Here is a 23,892-nt window from a genome sequence, read left to right as displayed (position 1 = left end):
AATCTGACATATTTAAAGATCAGTTGAAATAGCCCAAACATGCATTTTAGTCTTGGATTAGGTTTAAGCCTTGCCTATGAAACTGGGGGTAAGATTACTGGACAATGTTGATTTCAGATTTTTGTTTAATTCATGTGTTACTTACTGATTCTTTGTAATTATGTGTGCAATTTAGGCTAGCGATTTCTGAGTGAAAATTATTTTTACACCAGTTCTTTTCAGTGTATTTTTGAAGACCATTTCGCATTGAGGTGTAAATTGGTTTTGAGTGCATTAAAGGGCCAAAATCGGATCATTTCTGTTAAATGCACAAAAAAAAAATTCTTTACTAAAAAGACAAAGTCCTTGCATGATTAAAACCACCTGTGGACCTAATCGGGCGTCACATTGCCTAACTTAACAATGTGTCCCGGGTTGAAATAACGGCACAGTCCTGTCGGAGTGATAATGGACAGTGAGCTGCAGGCAGACTGGATCGGGTCGCGATGCTTGCGCTTATCTGTGCTTAAGAGGAGCTCAGCGCTGTGCTGATAACGCAGGTTGAGCGTAAAAAACAAGAGTGTCAGGCTGTGATAAAAAAAAGAACCGGTTACAGTGTGCAGAACAACACCAGTGCAGTTTACACACTTAAAAACTCTTACAACTGAGCACCTATTGACTGCACTTCACATAATGAACATGCATCAGTGGTTAAAAGTGGTTTAGACCCCTAAAATGTCACATTATTTCCTGCTCCAGCCTCAAGGCCGGACATCATGTAATGTTAGCCTAAATCTTAAGAGTGAAGATTGAGCACTTCAGACACTTATGACAGCATGTCCTCAATCAAGCTCCTCCCAGTAAACAACACTTTTTTAATAGTAAAAGAGTAAACACACTGTTTGAACACACTATCAGCTTATCGGATGAGATGCACGTAACTCTTCATGTTGTCCGCAAAACAATTTGGACGAAAAGCCAACCTGGAAATGAGGATACACTTTTCGGCACCGTTATGCAGAGCAGTGATGCATTTGTAATGTAAATGGATGACAAAAATGAGGAGTGATAGATTGAAAATTGTTTTCATGTTGTGTCTTGCTTTCGTCACTACAGGAGGACAACATTTTGAAAGTAAAGGTAAGAAAAGAGACTCTTTCTTTTAAATGTCTTTCAGTTGTTTTTAAGTATGAAGTTGCATGCATATTTCATGACTTTCTAAATTCAAAACAAAAATTGTGGAAGTATAATTAAAAACAGAATGCACAATATTCCGTTTTTGTTATCAATATACCGTCTCTAAAGCTCACCAAGGCTGCATTTATTTGATCAAAAATATAGTAAAAACAGTCAAATATTATTACAATTTAAAGTAACTGTTTTCTATTGTAACATATTTTAAAATGTAATTTATTCCTGTAATGCAATGCTGAATTTCTAGCATCATTACTCCAGTCTTAAGTGTCACATGATCCTTCAAGAATCACTCTGATATGCTGATTTGCTGCTCAAGATACTTTTTCAATTTGAAAACAATTATTGCTGCTTAATATTTTTTGATGCATTCAAAACTTTAAGTAAAGCTTTTTTATTCAGAAAGTATGCACAAACTGATTAAAACTGACAGTAAAGGCATTATAAGGTCACAAAAAATTCTATTCACTTCATCAAAGAATACTTAAAATAATACAGTGCTGCTTGAAAGTTTGTGAACCCTTTAGAATTTTCTATATTTCTACATAAATATGACACAAAACATCATCAGATTTTCGCACAAGTCCTGAAAGTAGACAAAGAGAACCCAATTAAACATATGAGACAAAAATATGTTCTTTGTCATATATTTATTCAGGAAAATTATCCAGTATTTCATATCTGTGAGTGGCAAAAGTATGTGAATCTCTTGGATTAGCAGTTAATTTTAAAGTGAAATTAAGAGTCCGTCTGTGCAGAGGTGTTTTCAGTCAGTGCAATGATTATCAAATATCAGTACGTGACCTGTTTTATTCAAAGAACAGGTATCTATCAAAGTCTGATCATGTGTGTGGAAGTGAATCATGTCACGAACAAAGGAGATTACTGAGGACCTTGGTAGAAGAGTTGATATTGCTCATCAGGCTAGAAAAGGTTACAAAACCATCTCTAAAGAGTTTGGACTCCACAAATCTATAGTCAGACAGATTGTGTACAAATGGAGGAAATTCAAGACCACTGTTATCTCCCCGAGAAGTGGTCGACCAACAAAGATCACTCCAAAGCAGAACATGTAATAGTCTGCGAGGCTGCAGAAGTTCCCAGGGTAACTTCTAATCAACTAAAGGCCTTTCTCACATTGGCTAATGTTAATGTTCATGAGCCCACCATCGGGGGAACACTGAGCAACATGGTGTGCATGGCAGAGTTGCAAGAAGAAAGCCACTGTTCTCCAAAAAGGAAATTGCTTGCTAAAGATCATGTGGACAAGCCAGAGGACTATTGGAGAAAAATTAATGGATGGATGAAACCAAAATAGAACTTATTGGTTTAAATGAGAAGCTATTATGTTCAGAGAAAAGAACACACTGCATTCTAGATTAAGAATCTTATCCCATCTGTGAAACATGGTGGTGGTAATGTCATGGCTTGGGCCTGTTTTGCTGCATCTTGGCCAGGACAGCTTACCATCATTGACGGAACAATGAATTCTGAATTATACCTGCAAATACTAAAGGAAAATGCCAGGACATCTGTTTAAGAACAGAGTCTCAAGAGAATGTGGGTCATGCAGCAAGACAACAACCCCAAGCACACAAGTGATTCTACCAAAGAATGGTTAAAGAAGAACAAAGTTAATGTTTTGAGTCAATGTCCAGACCTTAATCCAATTAAAATGTTGTGGAAGGACCTAAGCAAGCAGTTCATAGGAGGAAACCCATCAACATCACAGAGTTTAAGTGGTGCTGCACTAAGGAATGGGCTCAAACTCCTCCATGTTATTGTGCAGGACTGATCAGCATTTACAAGAAACTTTACCTTCAGTCATTGCAGCAAAAGCGGGTCACACCAGATACTGAAAGCAAAGATTCACATACTTTTGCAAATGCACAGATATGGATCATTGTTCTCAATAAATAAATGACAAAGAAAATATTTTTCTAAACTTTCACAAACTTTCAAGCAGCACTGTATATAGTGGTTTTCACGAATATATTAAGCAGCAAAAGTGATAATAAAAACCATTATTAATAACTGAGCACCAAAGAACAGAATAATTGCATGTTTTCAATTGAGAAAGCCATGAACTATGCAACTTTTTTATATGATAATATAATTATAATTTTTATTTACTGCTTACATTTAAAAGAAAGGCTAAATCTAACATTAAAAAAAAAAGTGTTGACCTGTGATTTGTGTACTTCACTTCATAATGTCTTTGAATAATGCTGGCAATGCTTACAAAATAACTTGCTATGGATGTTCAGTGGCCCAGTTACTCCAAGACGAAACAGAGGATATTAAATGTTTTGTGGAGGGAAAGGATCTCACATGCTTTTGGGAAGAGGAGGAAGAGAGGAATAATTTACACGATCAATATACCCTCACGTATTCATACGAGTAAGTAACTGATTTGAGGCCCAAACCTAAAATCAAACTTTTTTTGTCAAAACTATCCTTAGAAACTGATCATTATAATATTGTCTCTTTAAAGACAGCATAAAATGTTATTCATGTCATTTTAGTTCAGTTGTCCTGTGAAAATATCAATCGATGCAATTTCTTCTTTTTCATATGTCTTTAGGAATAAGAACAAGATGGCTTATGCGGTTTCATCTCTGTCTTTACTGGCCATTAACAAAACCGTCCTCTTCTGCAAACTGCCCAAACCCCCATTCTTCACGACTCTTGAAGTGCAGGTTCTTCGTGATGGCCGGATGCTCTACAGTCGTAGCCTAAACGCTGAGAATTTCTGTAAGTCTTTGAAATCTTTACAAAAGTAATAAATGAAGAAATCCTCATGCATGCAGGGTATATACATGACTACATGTAATCTGGATTATGTAATCAGATTCCAAAAATGAACTACTTGTAATTAGATTTTATTATGTTTTAAAATACTCATAATCAGGTTATAGTTACATTTTATGGATTACAAGACTAAATTATTAACAATTCATTATTTTTTTCTCTTCTTTGTTTATTTTTTTCATTGACAAGCAGGTAAATATCTTATTATTTTAAGCACTAGCTTTTCATCAACTCACTAAATCCCATCAGTTCCTTCACAAACCCCAAATTGGGAAACCCTGATGTAATGTAAAGATTAATACAGTTCATGTTGTTGATAACAAATAATGGATTATCTTTTCTTTCCCTTTGTATTGTTACATCAACATGGTACAAAACAATATCAAATATATGCGATAAACCAGTTAGGTCAAAGCTAATTAAAAAGTAATCCTAAAGTAATCAGAACAGATTACCTAAAATGTGAAATCTAATATATTTTGTTACTGATTGCTATTTTCATGTAATTAGTAATGGAGTACAATTTGTAAGTAATCTACCCAGTACTCTGCCCTCAGTCCTCTACACAGGCTGTAAGATGTTTTACAATGCCTTTCCTCTCACAGTGTTTCTAGATCCTCCTCGAAACCTCACGGTCATGAGCTCAGGGAAGGAAGGGCAGCTGAACGTGAGCTGGCTGCCTCCTCCGCTCAAATACATGGATGACAGTGTGATATATGAGGTCAGATACGCAGTGGAGGGAAGTAACATGGGCAAGGTATTGCACTTCATGAACCCTTAGCACTACTTGAATGAGCTGTTGTATTTAGCTTCTTGTTCAAACTCACCGGTGAATTATGTTTTGAAGGTGGAGGTCATAAAGGTCAGCACAATGTTGGTTTTGCTTGGCTTGCAGTCCGACACGAGATACAAGGTGTGGGTTCGTGCCAAACCTGATGGTGTTTCCTACAAAGGCTACTGGAGTGCTTGGACTGAGCCTGTGTTTGGAGTTACGCCGCCAAGCGGTACGTGCTTTTAAATGCTTTCTGAAAGTACAATCAACGTAGCCTATAAATCATTTTAAATCAAGTCTTTTTTTTTCTTTTTGAGCTGTGCGATAATATTTTCACATTTCACAGCGAAATTTCATAAACATGTCTTGAACACTGGGGTGGGGGGATTTTTTAAAATTTTATTTTTTATGAAGTCTGATGGAAATTCAAGCTAATTCTAGTTGGGAAGTAAACATTTCTATGGTAAAACAGTTGTTGCATATTTAAATGTGTGTCGCTACGTCCAACTTACCTTGCTCTCTTTCAACGCACTGGAATTTGTGAATATTTTTATTTTAAAAATAGCTAAATTTGTTGCTAGGTGCTTTTGGAAGAACAAGTTGCTAAATTTAAGTTGCTGTGAACAGTAAACCCCGCCTACTTTGATTTGATATAGACGAGAATTGTCAGACTGCTACGGAAGACCCAATAAATTTTGTTTCTCTTTCTTTCTAAAAGACGTGGATCCGCTGATCGTGTTACTGGTTGTTTTCATCGGACTGATCCTCTGCCTGCTGTCTCTGACTGTTTTTCTGTCCCAGTACAAGTCAGTTTTCATGAGCACACACCATTACTATCTAAATAAGGCCAAATATTTACATACTAACTATTATGAGGGACACTATTGTCCTTGAATCATAGTTCAGTAAAGGCTGATTAAGGTTTGTTGTGCATGTATGGCTGGACAATTGCATGTTATGTAACTGTGGAAACTTTATATTTCATGCATTAAATTTACAGATTTTACTGTCTGTTGGGAAATATTAAACAGTTTCGGTGCACTTTACAGGTTTCTTCTTAAGACACTCTGGCCTGACATCCCGACACCAGAGCACAAGTTTCCAGGTCTTTTTACTGTCTACAAGGGGGATTTTAAGGTAATTTATTCAATGTAAATATAGGTATCATTTACAATAAACAAAGTATGTTTAATAAGGTAACCAAAATTATGAGTGTTGAATAAACAAATATTTTTGAAAGGAATGAATGCTTTCATTCAGCAAAGATGCATTCAGTTGATCAAAAGTTCAATTTAAGTTTATTTATATAGCGCTTTTCACGATACAAATCGTTGCAAATCAGCTTCACGGAAAATTAAAGTTTCTACGTTATATTTAAGAGTAGCTTATCAGTGGTGACTATGTAAAAGTGTCCATATGGCAGAAATGTACAGTAAAATTCATGCAGTTATTTAATGACGTAATCAAACAGATGGTGAACACAATTAACAGCAATGATAATGTGTTGCGATTAAACTTTAGCAAAATTTGGTAGTGTTGTATGTTGTCTGAGGGTTGGCATCATCTGAGGTTTCTGGGGGGTTGGCATCATCTCTTCTCAGGTGTTCGGTCATCTCAAATCTTTGTAAGGGTTGGGTTCAGACTGAAGCTTGTGTGATTCCTATCTCGTGGCAGAAATAGAGAAAAATTAGCGTAGCTGCTGTTAAAAAAAATAATGCAAAAGAATGAATATGAATTTGATCAGATGTACCTGAAGTACAAGGTTATGAGATACATTTACAGGTGCATCTCAAAAAATTTGAATATCGTGAAAAACTGAATTTTTTTTAGCTTATTTCAAAAAGTGAAACTTTCATATATTTTACATTCATTACATGTAAAGTAAGACATTTCAAAAGTTTTTTTTGTTTTCAATTTTGATGATTAGAGCTTACTTACAGCTCATGAAAGTCAAAATCCATTATCTCAGAATATTAGAATATTTCCTAAGATCAGTCAAAAGGATTTGCAAAACAGAAATGTTCAAGTTCTTTAAAGTATGTTCATTTATGCACTCAATACTTGGTCACTACTCACTGTGTACTCACTGAAGTGTTCACTACTCACTGATGTGCTACAAAGGTGGAAGTAAAGGCATTTATAATGTTACAAAAGATTTCTATAGATCTCTATGAAAACAAAATGCTGTTCTTTTGAACTTTCTATTCATCAAAGAATCCTGGAAAAACTATTATAGTTTCAACAGAACAATATAAGGCCGCACAACTGTTTTCAACATTGATAATAACAATAATAAATGTCTCTTGACCTCATTGGCATATTACAATGATTTCTGAAGTATCCTGTGACACTGAAGACTGGAGTTATGATGCTGAAAATTCAGCTTTCAATCGCATGAATAAATTACATTTTAGAACAGAAAAGAGTTATTTTCATTTTCAATAATATCTCACAATATTACTGTTTTTACAGTGAACATAGTTACTAGCCAATTTCAAAATAGCTAAATAATAGCTTATTAAATGTCCAGGTTTATACCAGTCTATAATAACATAAGCCACAATCCAACCTCCTACATGTACATTTAGTCATTTAGCACACACATTTATCCAAAGCAACTTACAAATGAGGATGATAGAAGCAATCAAAACCAAAAAAAGAACGATAATAAGCAAGTGCTATGACAAGTCTCAGTTAGCCTAACTCTGTTCACATAGCAAGGTTTTTGTTTTTTAAATATATATAATAAATTAAAAGAAAACAAGTTGATAGAATAAAAAAAAAAATAGGGAACACTATGTTAGAGGGTCTTTTTTATAATAATAAAAAGCTAGTGTTTGAGGCCTTTTTGAACAGAAAATGAAAATGAGTGCTAGTTAGAGGGTCAAAAACCCTTGTTTTAACCAATACAACAAATTAAAGCTAATAAATAAATAGACCTACATTCTTAGTCAAGTCAATGAAGGACAATATTTGCAGTGTGTTTTGGTAGGAAAGCTGATTGGAACTGAAGATCATTACAAGAGCTAGATGTTTAGTAATTAACTATTTTGTGTTTCTTCTGCCCTCAGGAGTGGATGAGCCAAAATAATGGCAACATGTGGGGCAGATCAGTCCATGTGTACACAGAGGAGATTCCTTCACCGCTGGAGGTTTTATCCGAGGTTTCCCTGACCAGCCACAGCACGTCCCAGAGAGAGGAGAGGAAACCTGCGGAGGAGGAAGAGGAGAGGGAGAGCGAGCGTTCGGACTCGGGGATAACGGACAGATCACGAGAACCTCCTCAAGCTCATTGGCTCATGGAGCAACTGAGGGCTCTTCAAGAAAACCCCGAATCTCGTTCCCAGTCAGCGTTACTGCAGTCACATGACACCTACGTCACCCTCAATCAAGGAGACAATGAGCGACAGGTGGACGATGTCATTGAGGAGACGTTACCGCTCCAGACACTCTTCACCACCGCAGGAACGTCGTCCTTGAGTACCTCGCGCTCCGACCTCGGCTCCCTGCAGCAGAGCTCGGGTTCGGGCAGACTGTCGTCGCAATCCAGCTTTGAGTATACCAACCACACCTGGTCCCCCAAAGGGCCGGGATACGCCTACATGGCGGTTGCAGACTCAGGGGTCTCTATGGACTACAGCCCGATGAGCTCTAGCAGGATCGCAGAGCTCGGGAGACACAGGATGTACACAAATGATTACAAAAACGACATTTTTCCCCACAAGTGGCCACTCTCTGGTCAATACATTAAATCTGGATTAGAGTCATGCACGGGTCCCTTTTGGTAAACCTGCAATACCTAGGGATATTCCAATCAAAAATGAATTTGCTTCATGTCATCAAACCTGTGTGACTGACTTTCTTCTGTGGAACATAAAAGAAGATATTTTGAAGAATATTGTAACCAGTTGCTGGTAGACACATGACTTTCATCTATACAATAGAAGTAAAAAAGAACCAATATGTACAGGATGGGATCTGGATACTACTACTACAAATTCACATCAGGATCTTACTGGTTTCTGTTTGAGACCTGACGTTTAAGGACATATGAAAACACTAGGATTTTTCAGATATGAAAACACTCCATCAGATAAAATAAGCTAAGAATATAGCATTACTATGGCAGCTGTTGTTGAAACATTTTTGCTTTAATTATGACTACTTTTCTATTCTGTTTTTGTGGTTTAAGTAAATATGTATCTTTCAGATCTGTAAAACGTTAAAGCCTAGAGGAGGACGTCAGACTTAACAACCATCAGGCCTTCTTTTTAGGCTCCTTCATGTATAGGCCACATGAAGGATAATTCATCCATCCATCCTTTAGTTCTTCTGGTGCATTCTGGGAATGATTGTATGGTTGATTTGGAACAGATCATTTCTCTTAAATTCACCATGACATTATTGACATTTGCGATTCCTTTTTCTTTCAGAGTGAAACAGAATTTTGTAACACAACATGTAGGGAGACCTGATTAGATCGAGAACAGTGGGCGTTTCTTATGAGCATTTGCAGCTGATTATGGAGGACTACACCCTTCCTAAAACACCACTAATACCCGATAGTTGACACAACCAAAAAAAAATTCATTTGTACTTTTCCAAAAATATTACTGACATTTTTTAGTTCTGTTAAATAACGTGCACTGATGAATCATTCGCAATAATGGCAGACAGGGCTTAGACTAAACCAGGATTAGGCCATAGTTCAATTAGGACATTTAAGTAATTTTTATTAACATGCCTTAGAAAAAACATTACTGGAGTGCATCTTGAGACAAAACAAATGCATTGATATGTTTTAAGATCAGTCAGTGCAAGTTTATTTCAGTTGAAACAGCTCAGAATTACATTTTAGTCTGGGACTAGTCTTAAGCCTTGTCTGTGAAACCGAGGAAATGTGTAAATTAATTTGTACATTTATTTGTAATATGCAGTATGGTCAAATTACTGTACAGAAACTTCCAAATGTGTTGAATTTGTGAATAACAATGAGTTAACCAAGGTAAATTGGTGATACCATTTTTAGTATAGAAACATGCAAAAAAAAAAAAAAATATATATATATATATATATATACATATATGTATGCCATTTCTGACACATTTCTTTGACATGTACTCCTGTCTATTCAATGGTACAATGTGTGTGTTTTATTTTTTAATTGCATTGGTAATAAGATATTGGTATAAGAAATAACTACTTGTCTTGTTTTCTATCAGCAATAAAACTCCTATTTTTTATAGAAAGAAAAGGATTTTTATTTATAGCATAAGCATATAGGATCTCGCCCAGCAAAGTCATTTGTATAACCTTTCCTTTCCTTTTGTGTAGCCCAATTTCAGAGACTTACGAAATCAGCATATTTCCAAACGGTCTTTTTTTGCACCAACATGTACAAAAAGAATTTGCATTGCATTTGCAGATAGTTGAGCCCTTGAGAAGGTGATTCAAAAACTGACTCCTAACAGGTGACTGAACTGACTGAAACAGCTAGTAACTCATGTTTAATTAGGTTTAATTTAATTAATGATTGATTTTGGGTAATTTTCAAATTGTAAAAAACTATTCTTAAAACCTAAAATAAAGTATTAAAGAGTTAAATAAAAATCCAAGGTAATCTAGTTTCTAATCTATTTAGATATCACCAAAAGTTTGTTTAAAAAAAAAAAAATCAAAAGGAAACACAAACAGTCTGTAAATAAAATGAAAAGCAAACTTTAAATTCACATTAATTGTAGTTTTTTACATTGTCAGTGCTATATAAATTCTATAAGTATGGTTGACTGTATCTGTATTTAGTCAAGAAAAGTTTACGTTCCAAATCACAAATAAACATTCAAATTTCTGATCAGGTATGGCTTGTCAAACTGACAAATCAAAATATGTTGCATTGTAATATGAACTTTTATTAGTTGTCTCCACATTTTTTTATTAGTTGTCATTTTATTAAACTTTTATTAGTTGTCTTTACAGTTAGTAAAGCTGGGTAAATTCACATCCAGCACTCGAACCATCAGCACTGGAGCTCCTCAGGGCTGCGTTCTCTCCCCACTGCTCTTCTCCCTCTACACCAACGACTGCACCTCTAAAGACCCCTCTGTCAAGCTCCTGAAGTTTGCAGACGACACCACACTGATCGGCCTCATCCAGGACGGTGAGGAGTCTGCTTACAGACAGGAGGTTAAGGAGCTGGCTGTCTGGTGCAGTCTTAACAACCTGGAGCTTAACACGCTCAAAACTGTGGAGATGATCGTGGACTTCAGGAGAAACCCCCCTGCTCTCCCCCCACTCACCATCATGAACAGCACTGTGACTGCAGTGGAGTCATTCAGATTCCTGGGCACCACCATCTCTCAGGACCTGAAGTGGGATATTTACATTGACTCCATTTTCAGAAAGGCCCAGCAGAGGTTGTACTTTCTACGCCAGCTGAGGAAGTTCAACCTGCCACAGGAGCTGCTGAAACAATTCTATTCTGCCATCATTGAATCCATCCTCTGCACTTCAATAACTGTCTGGTTCAGCTCAGCTACCAAATCTGACCTCAGAAGTCTACGGAGGGTAGTCCGGACTGCTGAGTGAATCATTGGTACAACCCTCCCTACTCTCCAAGAACTGTACTTTTTCAGACCCCTCACATCCAGCACACTCCCTCTTTGAACTGTTACCATCTGGTCGACGCTACAGAACTCTGAGCACCAGAATGACCAGACACAGAAACACATTTTATTTTTATTTTTCTAATTTCTAATTTCTAATTTGCACATACTTGACCTGTACATACATAGTTGTCTATATTATATATTATGTTTTTTTTTTTGTTTTTTTTTGCTGCTTTGTACATTGATTATTGGCTATTTGTTGTTATTTTGTTTTTATTATCTGTGTCCTGTCCTGTTGCTGTCTTTCTGTTGCACTGTGGAGCTTCTGTCACTACCTCCAAATTCCTTGTATGTGTAAACATACTTGGCCAATAAAGCTCATTCTCATTCTCATTCACATCTCTCATTTTCCTGTTTGATTTTCTCTGGCTGGTCCACAATCTGCTGTTCCCCACTGAAGACTGGCCTGAACTCCAGCTACTATCCTGAACTATCAGCGAAGGACACATGACTGACAGATACACCTGCCACTCGTTCAGCCCCGCCTTCTTGTCACGCTTCACTTCCTCTAACGTGCACCTCACCTGCAGGTAACGGTCCAGCACAAAGAGGAGAAGCTCTGGTGCAAGCGCCACGTGGGCCACAGGGCTCAGGTCATCCTGTAGGGGTCCAACTCGAGACCCGTGCAAATAATGATCCAGACCATCCACAATAATCAGAGAGGGAGGAGATGCGGCCTCAGACGCCAGCTCATGAAGGGATGCTATATCTTCAACAAACTCCTCCAAAGTCTTCACATACACAAACTTGACATTCTGTAAATGAGCATGCATGAAAAAAATATTTTATATGACTTTTATAAAAAATATATGTTTGCCATTTTAGTCTCTTTCTGATTTTAAAATCAATATTAACCCTGCATTAGATGTGCAACATTAACATTGTCTGACATAGGAAATAATAGTCAAATATTATTTGTCAAAGTAATATATACTATATGTATATGTATATATATATTAGTGTTGTCCAATGATTAAACGCGATTAATCGCATCCAAAATAAGTTTTTGTTTACATAATATACGTATTGTGTACTGTATTTATTATGTATATGTAAATACACACACACATTCAGTATATATTTTGAAAATATTTACATGTATATACATTTACATATTTACATTATTATATTTTATTTTATATATAAATATATCTAATACATAAACATATTTTTTTCTTAACTATATACATGCATGTGTTCGTATTTATATATACATAAATATACACAATACACACTCATATATTATATAAACAAAAACTTTTATTTTGGATGCGATTAATTGCGATTGACAGCACTAATATATAGGCCTATATATATGTAATAATAAATGCAACCATTTATTGAATGTTTAGAAAAAAACATAAAAGAAAATATAAATATAAAATTACATTTGCATAAAAATTGTGTTTTGTTTTATTTACCTTTTTATGAATCATGTATTATGAGCATTACATATTTGACCAAAAATGTGCAATTTGGTGCAGATGCTGATATTTATATGGCCAAAACATAAGATGAAGTTCTGATAGCTTGTAATGTATATCAAGATGATCAGTGTAGCAGCAGCTACTTACATAAATGCATATAAATATCAGTTGTAACTCAATATCTCATAATACCATAACTATCAATCAGAAGGCATGTAGCTGATTATGTACAACACGTTTTCATTATATTGCTAATTTTGAGGCCTTAGAAATTAATGTATCAAATATTATATAATAGGTTTTACGGGATGTATGGCATTTCTGACTGAATGACCTTGTATTACATGTATTCTTCGTCAATTATCTTGACGTTTTAATCCAGGTATTGAAGCTCTCAAAGACGCCGGCAGAGACTGAAAAGGGGTCTGTGCGAAAAACAGCACTTTAAGCCCCAGATCTGTGGCAGCTGTCACAGCTGCTAGAAATAACACAGATCTACTGATATTTACATCCCCAAGAACCAGTGAGGGGGAAATATTACATCACTCGTTACAGTTCCGGATGCGAACCGTCTGAAAACGACTCCTAAAATGTCAGCCATAACAATTTGCCTGCAAACTACTGCAATTTTAATGTAAGTATGACTCATCTACAGCTACTGTACAACGCAAAGGCAAACATGCTTCTTCTCCCGCGAACTTGACGTCGCACTGCCTACTGTTGGAAGGACGCATCTGATTGGCTATCGTAAAAGAGTGCTCACTGTTGATTGGCCATATCAAAGTGTCGGTTCAAATAAATATTAAATTATCGTCGTTTTAAATGGCTAAACATTTGACGTATTATTATAAATTTTACGTATTATTTATCTAAACAATGTTGAACTAAAAAAAATAGCTAAAATAAAACACGGAATAAAATATATAAATAAAAAATCCACTTCCTTTAAGGCTACACACGGCACTTCCCTTTAAGACAAAACATAACAACTCAACAGCTGATACGAAACATGGCGGCGGTAAACACAGACCCCAAAGCCACCGGGGAGCAGATCAAAGCCATTTTACGCCGCTGCAGGGGTCGACCGAGGCTGACAGACGCGGACCGGGCTCAGCGGCGGCTCGAGTCGCGGAAGAAGTACGATGTGCGGCGCGTTTATCTGGGAGAAGCGCATCAGGTCTGGAGCGAGCTGCGCCGGCGCACCAGCCTGAGCGACGCGGGGCTCGCCGAGTATCTGATCCTGCTCAATTCTGCATATGGAGAAAAATACCAGCAGAAATACGGCAAGTACGTATTCAGATTTCAGGAACGCCATATATGTGATAATGCATCACTCTAAATCACTGTGTAGTAAGTTGGCTAAATGTGGCATCATTGCAATGCGTGGATGCATACGCGTGGACTGTTGTGTGCACAAATATTTCTGCCTGATACAACTAAATTCATTTTCGTTTTGGATCTTGAAAGTGTTCTTTGGTAAGCTGATACTTCTATGTATTAGGCTCTACCTTATTGCTTAATTTTTGTTTGTTTACATGTATGAAGTACCAAACAGTATTGGCATGTTTTTTTCTGAAAAGATACTAGACTGTGCTTGCTATCTGTACTGTAATGTGACCTCTTTTCTAGAACACAAAAAGAGACATTAAGCAGAAAGCACAAGCTACTTTCAATACAATGAAAGTGGGAACCCGAGCCAGCTGTGGTCACTATTCAGCTTCATGTAGCTTTTCTTTGTAACATGAACGGTGTAACATGTGTCTTGTGTTGTGATGGACAGGAGGAAAGCCCTTCCTGAACAATGCAGCAGTCACAGGAAAGGTGAGTAATATTTATATTTACTAAATTTAACCTAATTAATTTTCAAAAGCAGTGTTTCCTGAGCCTTTCTCTATACACTACTGTTAAAAAGTTTGGGGTTGGAAAAGACGTTTTTGGAATAAAGCCTTTTATGCTCACTAAGACTGTATTTGTTTGATCTAAAATGTAGTAAAGACAGTAATATTGTGAAATATTATTAGAATGAAAAAATGACTGTGCTCTATTTGAATGTATTTTTAAAAAGTAATTTATTTCTGTGAGTCAAAGATGAATTGTCAGCATCATTACTCCAGTCTTCTGATATGCAGATTTACTGCTTGAGAAACATTTATTATTATTATCAATGTTTAAAACAGTTGTGGAGCTTAATATTTTTGTGGAAGATTTTTTTGATGACCATTTATTTAAAAATAGAAATCTTTTGTAACATTATAATTTTTTTTATCAATTTAATATGTCCTTGCTGAATAAAAGCATTCATTTATTGAAATAAAAAGTAGTGTAGAGTATCATCTGCTATTTGTCTTTTTATTTGTTTTTTAGGGAAGAAGGTGTCTGCCACCAGCTTGCAGACTGTGGTGAGCTGGTATCAAGATCACTGTCAGTCGTGTCAGCATGAGCCTGAGCTGCGGGTGGTGGAGCCCTCTGTGGGTTTGAATACATCTGCACTGTGGCAGTGTGTGGCGGGTCATTCGTTTGTGCAGAACCTGCCCTGGCCTGCAGGAGGCGAGTCCGAGTCAGACGTGGAGGACAGTGTTATGGAGAAAGATGAGGAGGACAGGCCTCCAGAGAAGAAAGCTTCTGTCAATGAGAGTATCAACACCAAAAGGAGGAAACTGCAAAACCACGGGCAGCTGCAGGGTATGAAAATCTTACGCAGTGTTTATATCGTATTGTTGGGCTTCCCAAATTGTGTTTTTTGTCTGCTGAACCCCTTAGATGTAAAGTAGTTTCTTAAATAATTTAACGATACATATACATTTTCACACTTCTCTGATGATGGTTAATGTTTGCATGACATGCAAACAGAGTTATTATTGTTAACTAAAACTACACCCATAAAAAATACAAATAAAAAACTTGAAAAAAAATAAATGTTTACTGATAAAAAAAAAACTTTAACTTATTTTATTTCAGCTAATTGTCAAGTGTCAATAATAGTCAGTTTCTTATTTTTGTTTAGTTTGAACTGAAGTACAAAAATAACTAAAACTAAATAAACAAATAAAAAAATACTATATAATGTAGATATACTATGCATTATATACTATATATTCAAAATCAAAAGCTAATAAAAATGCTGAGAAATAAAAAAAAATACACAAACTTTAAAATAAAAAGTAAAAATAGAAAAATTAATTATAATTCAAAACATTAACAGAAGCTATAATAATATATCAGTGATACTAAAATAACACTGTATGCAAGTAAACGGATAAGATAATTATTTAATTTTTTTAGTAAGCTTTTTTTATTGTGTTTATCTTAAAATAAGATTATATTTGTATTTTTTTTTAACTATTATTATTATTATTATTTTCTAGTTTAATTGTAAAAAATAAGACCAAATACTGTTGTAAATTGTTAAATTCCTCACTTTCAAAATTTCAAACCCTCAAGCGTTTAACATTTTATTTCATCTTTATGTGCATCTCTGTTTATTTATTTAAATTTTACATTGATCTCATTCATTATTTGTAGTATTTCATTAATTTTTACCTTTTCATCAGCTTGCTAACCCCCATTTCTGTGTTTGATTTAACATGCAACACTGAATCAAATCTCTTCTTAATCTTACAGATGCCATCAATGACTTGGAAGACGACGATCATCATGTGGAGCATCAGATGACATGCACATCCCTCAGTGATCTCCCAGGATCCCCTGCGGCCCACGGCAGTCCTCCCGCCTCAGAGCGCTGTCTGGAAAACCAGGCCGATTGGGAAATGGAGGTGCTCATGGATAGAGAATCCCAGGCCGCTCTGGCGGAGTCCGATGGAAAAGCCTCGAGTCAGGATGTGGAGAGAGAGTGCGACCCTATCAGGGAACAGACAGATGCGTCGGGAACTTTAGAGAAGGTGGACAGTGGAGGCGGCTTGACGGAGAGTTACGAATGCGTGGTTGTCACAGCGCCCTTGACAGACAGACAGGAGAAGGAGGATGGAGAAGATGGGGTGGAGGGCGTCCCGTCATTGGCGGCTGCCCCAGCGCGGAGCCAACTCTTTGAGAGTCAGGACCTGCAGACGGTGATGGGTGGATGTGAGCTGCCGGACCAGCGCTCCACACTGGAAGGATCTCAGGTAGGTCAAAGGAAACACTAGGGGGCCACAAGATGACTTCAAATAAAACAAAATAGTCCTTTAAATAAAATTATGCCGTTAAAAAAAAGCCTTCATCACAAACGACTAGAAAAGTCATTTAAAATTATGAATAAGATGTAAACCAGAGTTATTATAGTTAACTAAAACCATTAAAAAAAACATGAAGTATCAAATTAAATAAAGTATCAAAAAAATTATTTTGTCTAGTTGCGAAGGACACATTTCTCATTTTAGTTTGTTTAACATGGTGTATTAAAATAAATAAAAGTAAATAAACTAAATCTAATAAAAAATGGATAAAAACTAATAAACATTAAAAAAGCTAATAAAAATGACTAAAATTAAATAAAATTAAAAATATAACATTTAAAACTGAATTTTAAATATTACCAAAAACTATGATTTTTTTTTTTGTTTTTAAATCAGGGATATAAAAATCATGCGGTGTACTTTTGGTTATTAAAACTTTTTGAATTTTCATTCTGGAATTTTTCTTAATTACTAGAATTGTTTTTAAATGTATGTTTTTAATTCTTATTGTAAATATAAAACACACACAAACACACATTTTATATATATATATATATATAATAAATACTAAAGTAATGTTTTCATTTCATGATGATTTTAAATACAAAATGTTTAACAATTTTATTGTAAAAAAAAAAAAATAATAAATTCACAGTAAAATGGACTCCATCCATTCACCATCCGTTTTACGTGTTGAATAAATCGTGTTGTAATATCGGCTGCAATTAACTATTTGATAGTAATTTTTACATGTAGTTGGGCTAAAAATGCAAACTAAATTTTTTATTTCGGAGATGATAACTGAATGCCTTTCACAGGGCTTGCTCACCATAGTTTACAATTATTACATAATGTGCTTTGTTTCACATAATTGCAGTAAGAAGTGCGTGCTGTGCAGTGTGCATTAAACGGTATGATACTGCTCCTTTATGAATAGCCCTTGTTGTATAATTGAGAAACCAGTTATTATAGAGGTGTTTGTTGCATTGTAAGGCACACAAATTCCTTATTGCTTCCTGTTTGCTTTCTTATTGGACATGCTTGATTTCCATTGTCTATATTGACATGTAAATAAGTCCTCTATGAATATGTAGAAAGGAAACGTCCAGATGACCATTGTCAGAATGCGTCCCCCATGTGACCGTTTGTAGTCAAATAAGTCCGTTTGCATATCTGGTGTATTTGTCTTCATATGTGGACACCAACACATGACCCATGTTTTAAAGGGATAGTTCACACAAAAAGGAAAATTCTGTCATCATTTCCTCATTCTCATGACATTCCAAACCTGTATGAATTTCTTTCTTCTGTGGAACACAAAAGCAGATATTATGAAAAACGGTAGTAAACAAACAGTTTCAGGTCCCCATTGTCCATACTGTGGAAGTCAGTGAGACTCAAAATCATGGGTTGCAAAAATGGTCACAATTTTATTTTGGGTGAAGTGTCCCTGAAATATTATAATCATGTGTGGTTTTTTTTCTTTTGGTGAAAGAACTACAAATGGATATTACTAGAATAGTTCAATTAGAAATTAAAATGGTTCTTAAAATCATTTTATTAATCAACTGCATGTTATTGCAAAACCTTTAGGACTTTCTTCCGTCTGTTGTACACAGCAAGGTTTTTGCAAGCTGCTTTTTCCCATTCTTTAAAGCATAATATTGTAATATCAGTTTACATTAATAACAATAATTATCATCATCATCATCTCAATTTACATAAATTTACAATTTACAACTTTTCAAGTTATTGTAATTCTCTCTCTCTTGCTATAGTTTTAGTTTAGTTGTAGATTTTCAGTATTTTCTGGTTTATTTGTCCAGTTTTCCAGTATTTCTGTTTTAGTGTTTTATGGCTGTCAAAGTTAAAGGGTTACTCCACCCCAAAATTAAAATTTTGTCAGTAATCAATTACCCCCATGTTGTTCCAAACCAGCTTTGTTTGTCTTCGGAACACAATTTAAGATATTTTGGATGAAAACCGGGAGGCTTATGCCTGTCCCATTGACTGCCAAGTAACTAACATTGTCAAGGTCCAGAAAAGTATCTGTCCATCTGCCGTCAGTGGTTCAATCTAAATGTTATGAAGCGAAGAGAATAATTTTTGTACGCAAAAACCCCCCAAAATAACGACTTTATTCAACAATTCGTCTCCTTCGCGTCACCGTAACACCGTGGATTGTGGGATAAAGTCGTTTTTTTTTTTTTTATTTGTGTACAAAAAGTATTCTCGTAGCTTCATAATGTTACGGTTGAACCACTGATGGCAGATGGACTATTCTGATGATGTCTTTCATACTTTTCTGGGCCTTGACAGTGTTAGTTACTTGGCAGTCAATGGGACAGTCACAAGCCTCCCGGTTTTCATCCAAAATATCTTAAATTGTGTTCCGAAGATTTGGTTTGGAACAACATGGGGGTAAGTGATTAATGACAAAATGTTCATTTTGGGGTGGAGTAACCCTTTAATGCGTTCACTGATATCATTTAAATATGTTTAACAGAATTGCATTTCTCACAGCTGTATATTCAATTTATTGAGCCTTCATTAAATTTCTAAAATGTATGTTATAAAAAAAAGGTTATGTAGTTTTTATAAATTAATTCATTGTTATTTTCTGTTTTATTATAGTGAGTTTAGTGGCCAAGGATTGTCAAATTGTTTTAATTTTAGTTTTCATATTTAATGGCTGCAAAGTTAATGTATTCATTGAAATTATTTAAATACGATTGTACTTCTCGTAATGTCTGCTGACATTTTCAGTTTCATGAGCCTTTGTTAAATGTATGAAATGTAGATATTATAAAAACATATATGTAGATAAAAAGTATATACAGTTACAGGACTTTTCCAATACTAAACTACTGTGTAACCTAAACTAAAATTAATTCATGATCATTAACAGTTTTATTTTAGTGAGTTTAGTAGCCAGTAGTTGTCAAACTACAAAAAGCACCATAAAAATACAACAAAAATAGCAATAATTGTCAAAATTGTATTAGAAGATATGAAACTTTATTTGCAGTTTGTTCTTTACATGAATGTTTTTCAATGTTTTCTAGTTTTAGTTTTTCAGTATTTAGCTTTTATTTTAGTTTTAGTATCTTATTGCTGGAAAGTTGATATGCTTGCTGATATTATGTAAATATTGTGCATTTCTCATAGCTGCCAAGTAACATTTTAAATTTAACAAGCCTTCATGAAATCTATAAAATGTTATATAAGCCTGTATATAGATTTTATAGGTTGTAGGTGGTCAAAAAGCACCACTAAACTCAATAAAACACCATAAAAGTTGTCCATATGACTTTGAAATTTGAATATGCAAAAATGTACTGTATACTGAATGGCATCTACAGCAGGGTTGCCAGGTTCCCGTTTTGCCAACAAAACCCACCCAATTGTTTCTCAAAACTAGTCCAATTGCGTTTCGAGGGGGGTCCCCTGGTAAAGATCGCGCTCCAGGGGGTAAAATACACGTTTTTTTGGTGGGGTTTCGCTGGTAAAATTTGCATTCCAGGGGATAAATATCACGTTATTTGGGTCGTTTCAACCTGCGGACATGAAAAACAACCCGTGTAAACAGTGGGAAAACCGTGGACTTGGCAACTCTAGTCTACAGGTTTTATGGACTGTTTTTATGATACTTCACTGGTACGTTCTTTTTAGTACTTGACCACTGATTGTTCAGGATGTTTTATTTTTGTGTTCAGCAGAGGAAAGAAATTAACTGGGTCTTCACAGAATTTAAATTTTTAATCCCAGACTTTGAGTAACTCTAACCTCTTTGGATTACCTAATTCCTTATCTGTTTTCCCCTCTCCATCGTTCCCGTAGCTGATCATAATTACGGGACCCAGTTACGAGGCTCTGACGTCTGAAGGCATTCAGCTGAACGTGGGTGGCGGTGATGTTGAGGAGGTCACATGTACTCTGATCGGGGACGTGTCGTATAATCAGATGTGTCAGTCAGGAGCCAGCTCCCGTCCCAGTGCCGGTACAGTGAGATCGCGCTGCTGACCTGTCCTGTGCTTCAGCTCTTAAACATGACTCATTAGTCAATCATAGTGCACTTGTGATGTGTGCTTTGAAACTGTTTAACCGCTTTTAACTACTTCCTTATGAGCTTGGTGTCAGTTTAACCGGTTTCAGTAATACAGCATAAGCTATTTTAAGGATTTTTAGCTTTAAAACAGTGATGTTCTGAAGACACTCTGTTGATGTTTAATGATTCCAGATTTGGCTGAGAAGCGGTTGTTGGATCCCGGTGAAGAAACGCACTGTTCAAAAGAGCTTCAGCAATCTCTCAGTAGGTCAGTAATTGTGAACCTATAGTTTGTCACAAAAGACAGCCACACATGAAACCTATAGTCATTGTATTTTTTTATTTTTTTTTTTCATCTGATACACCCCCATTGAAAAGTTTGGTGTCAGTAGCTATGCTTTCTATCCAAAGATTCAAATTTAACTTGCGCACGAAACTGGAATATTGCATATTGCACATTTGCAAATAAAGCACTGTTTCCATCCAATGTGTCAAAGAGAACAAAATTGTCACTTCCTGACAAACTGGCACTAAATATCACTAAGAAAAGAAGGGGAAGCCACTTATATGAAATATTATTATATTATGATAAATTACTTGCACCTCAGAGCGAGCAGACGAAACACAATAAATGAGGTCATAGCTTTCAGAGCTGTTTGGGAACACAGTCATGTAAGACAATTATACAGAAATAGGCCTACTTTGACAGACTTTGCTCAGGCATTTCAGAACAACCAAAACAACGTTTCAGATGCTGTGCAACGAGAACAGTTCGGTGGTTAGTCAAGTTATACACAAGTCACATCACTTTTTTGACACGCAAAGTGGAATTTATTCGGTAAATGTGTTTCCATCGTAGTTTATGCAAATGTTTTCTTATCATATAAACAGTTTATCCTACTCAGTTATGCACATTTTTTTAAATTAAGCACATCTTGGCGTTTTCGATCGGCATTTGTTTTTTTTATGTGATATTCCAAAATGTGCATAAAAATAGGTGGAGGGAAACATCTACTGAGATTTATTTTTATGTTTTAAATAAATTAACATCAGCATCAGGAAAGATGCATTAAATTGATTAAAATTGATAATGTTAGAAAAGATTTCTTTTTGGAATGAATACTATTCTCTTATATTCATCAGAAAATCCTGAAAATAAAATGTGTCATGATTTCCACAAAAATATTAAGCAGCAAAACTGTTTTCAACATAAAAATATTTCTTGAGCAGCAAATCAGCATATTAGAATGATTTCTGAAGGATCATGTGACACTGAAGACTGGAGTAATGGTGCTGAAAATACAGCTTTGGTCACAGGAAATATACAATTTTAAAATACAGTATATTCAAATAGAAAACAGTTCATTTAAATTTTAATATTTCACAATATTTTTCTTTTTACTGAACAAATAAATGCAGTTTTGGTGAGCAGAAGTGACTTCTTTCAAAAACTGTAAAAAAAAATCAGTAGTTTATATTGACTCGTTCCTTGACATCAGACTTTAAACATCTAAGTGTCCTAATTTTATACATGCCTTAACTGTTATAGTTACACCGCATCACATGCCTGATTTTCCGGCGATTAAACAACTCCTTACGAGGAGAAATTACAGGAATGATTTGTCAGAGTTGAGTTGGGTTTGGTTTATACATGACCTCTAACCTAAAAAAATATGTAAATTAATAGAGACTACTGGTGAAATGTTTGAAATAATTAACATGTTTGAAAGAAATCCTATCTGGTCATCAAAGCTGCATTTATTTGATAAAAAATACAGTAAAAACTGTAATATTGTGAAATGTTATTCTGAATCAAAATATTTTCTATTTGAATATATTTTAAAATGTAAATTATTCCTGTGATGCAAGGCTGAATTTTCAGCATCATTACTCCGGTCTTCAGAGTCACATGATCCTTCAGAAATCACTCTAATATGATGATTTGCTGCTCAGTTGTTATCAGTTATTATTGGTGCGAAATTATTAACAATGGTTCTTAATATCTTTATGGACACCAAATCATCATATTTTGTGCATTATTACTTTACTGTGAACTCGTGGGCTAATGGAAGTCGTGGCCTAATGGTTAGAGAGTCGGACTCGTCATCCGAAGGTTGCGGGTTCGAGTCCCCGGCCGGCAGGGATTGTAGGTGGGGGGAGTGAATGTCCAGCGCTCTCTCCACCCTCAATACCACGACTGAGGTGCCCTTGAGCAAGGCACCGAACCCCCAATTGCTCCCCGGGCGCCGCAGCATGGCTGCCCACTGCTCCGGGTGTGTGTTCACGGTGTGTGTGTGTGTGTGTGTGTGTGTGTGTGTGCATTTGTTCACTACTCACTGCTGTGTGTGTGCACTTGGATGGGTTAAACGCAGAGCACCAATTTCGAGTATGGGTCACCATACTTGACAATACGTCACGACTTTGACGTTTCTAGTTAAAAAGTAAAAAAAAGTAATGTTAGAAATGTTTTACTGCTTTGTGTTTCGCAATGCTCTACACTACAAGATGAGTTGAAGTCACTCAGTCTGGGACATCAGCACTGTGTTTGAACTGTGATTTGCTCTGAGTTCAGTGGTGTGTGTTTGTGTCAGGTCTAAGCGGAGCCGGAGGGGTCAAGTAATCGAGGCGGACGGCATGCTGAAGATGTTCCACTGTCCGTATGAAGGCTGCAGTCAGGTGTATGTGGCCATTAGCAGTTTCCAGGTGAGCTCATGTGTGCAATGCATGTCTAATGAGGCTGCGGCCAGAGACTCCCTGAGAGCACAAACCAATGCCACAGTACAAACAGTTAAAAATAGAAGCTGGAAAAGTATACACTGTGAAA

The 23,892-nt window shown here is 35.8% G+C and overlaps 2 protein-coding genes across 3 annotated transcripts in view; both read left to right on the top strand.

The window, feature by feature from the left end:
• The first annotated feature begins 587 nt into the window (after positions 1 to 587).
• LOC306868819 (erythropoietin receptor-like) lies at positions 588 to 10,002 on the top strand. Its single transcript, XM_079415200.1, has 8 exons — positions 588 to 1,119; positions 3,441 to 3,573; positions 3,758 to 3,927; positions 4,590 to 4,741; positions 4,832 to 4,988; positions 5,475 to 5,562; positions 5,806 to 5,893; positions 7,828 to 10,002. Exons 1-8 carry the CDS (start codon positions 1,029 to 1,031, stop codon positions 8,542 to 8,544), a joined length of 1,596 nt encoding a protein of 531 aa, XP_079271326.1. The 5' UTR covers positions 588 to 1,028; the 3' UTR covers positions 8,545 to 10,002.
• A 3,820-nt stretch (positions 10,003 to 13,822) lies between these two features.
• The window catches only part of LOC306868678 (zinc finger protein 653-like), a 15,198-nt gene continuing 5,128 nt past the window's right edge, over positions 13,823 to 23,892 (top strand). The window contains exons 1-7 of one of the 2 annotated variants that reach the window (XR_013784117.1): positions 13,823 to 14,135; positions 14,629 to 14,669; positions 15,213 to 15,530; positions 16,470 to 16,969; positions 20,861 to 21,020; positions 21,261 to 21,336; positions 23,660 to 23,771. Coding sequence is in view for 1 of the 2 variants with exons in the window: in XM_079414966.1 (XP_079271092.1) it covers positions 13,858 to 14,135; positions 14,629 to 14,669; positions 15,213 to 15,530; positions 16,470 to 16,969; positions 20,861 to 21,020; positions 21,261 to 21,336; positions 23,660 to 23,771 (1,485 nt within the window). In the remaining variant the exon portion in view is untranslated. The remainder of the gene's footprint in view (positions 14,136 to 14,628; positions 14,670 to 15,212; positions 15,531 to 16,469; positions 16,970 to 20,860; positions 21,021 to 21,260; positions 21,337 to 23,659; positions 23,772 to 23,892) is intronic. The other variant, XM_079414966.1, reaches the window with a different exon arrangement.

The sequence above is a fragment of the Barbus barbus genome (genome assembly GCF_936440315.1).
Source record: "Barbus barbus genome assembly, chromosome: 4".
Classification (NCBI taxonomy): domain Eukaryota; kingdom Metazoa; phylum Chordata; class Actinopteri; order Cypriniformes; family Cyprinidae; genus Barbus; species Barbus barbus.
This window is presented reverse-complemented; position numbering and strand designations above follow the sequence as displayed.

What these genes read in the sequence shown, in the direction of transcription:
- LOC306868819 (XM_079415200.1), top strand. Translation starts at nt 1,029, where the DNA reads ATGACAAAAATGAGGAGTGATAGATTGAAAATTGTTTTCATGTTGTGT. An exon ending in ACCCTCACGTATTCATACGA is followed by an intron (nt 3,574 to 3,757) that starts GTAAGTAACTGA and finishes ATATGTCTTTAG; the next exon opens with GAATAAGAACAAGATGGCTT. An exon ending in TGGAGTTACGCCGCCAAGCG is followed by an intron (nt 4,989 to 5,474) that starts GTACGTGCTTTT and finishes TCTTTCTAAAAG; the next exon opens with ACGTGGATCCGCTGATCGTG.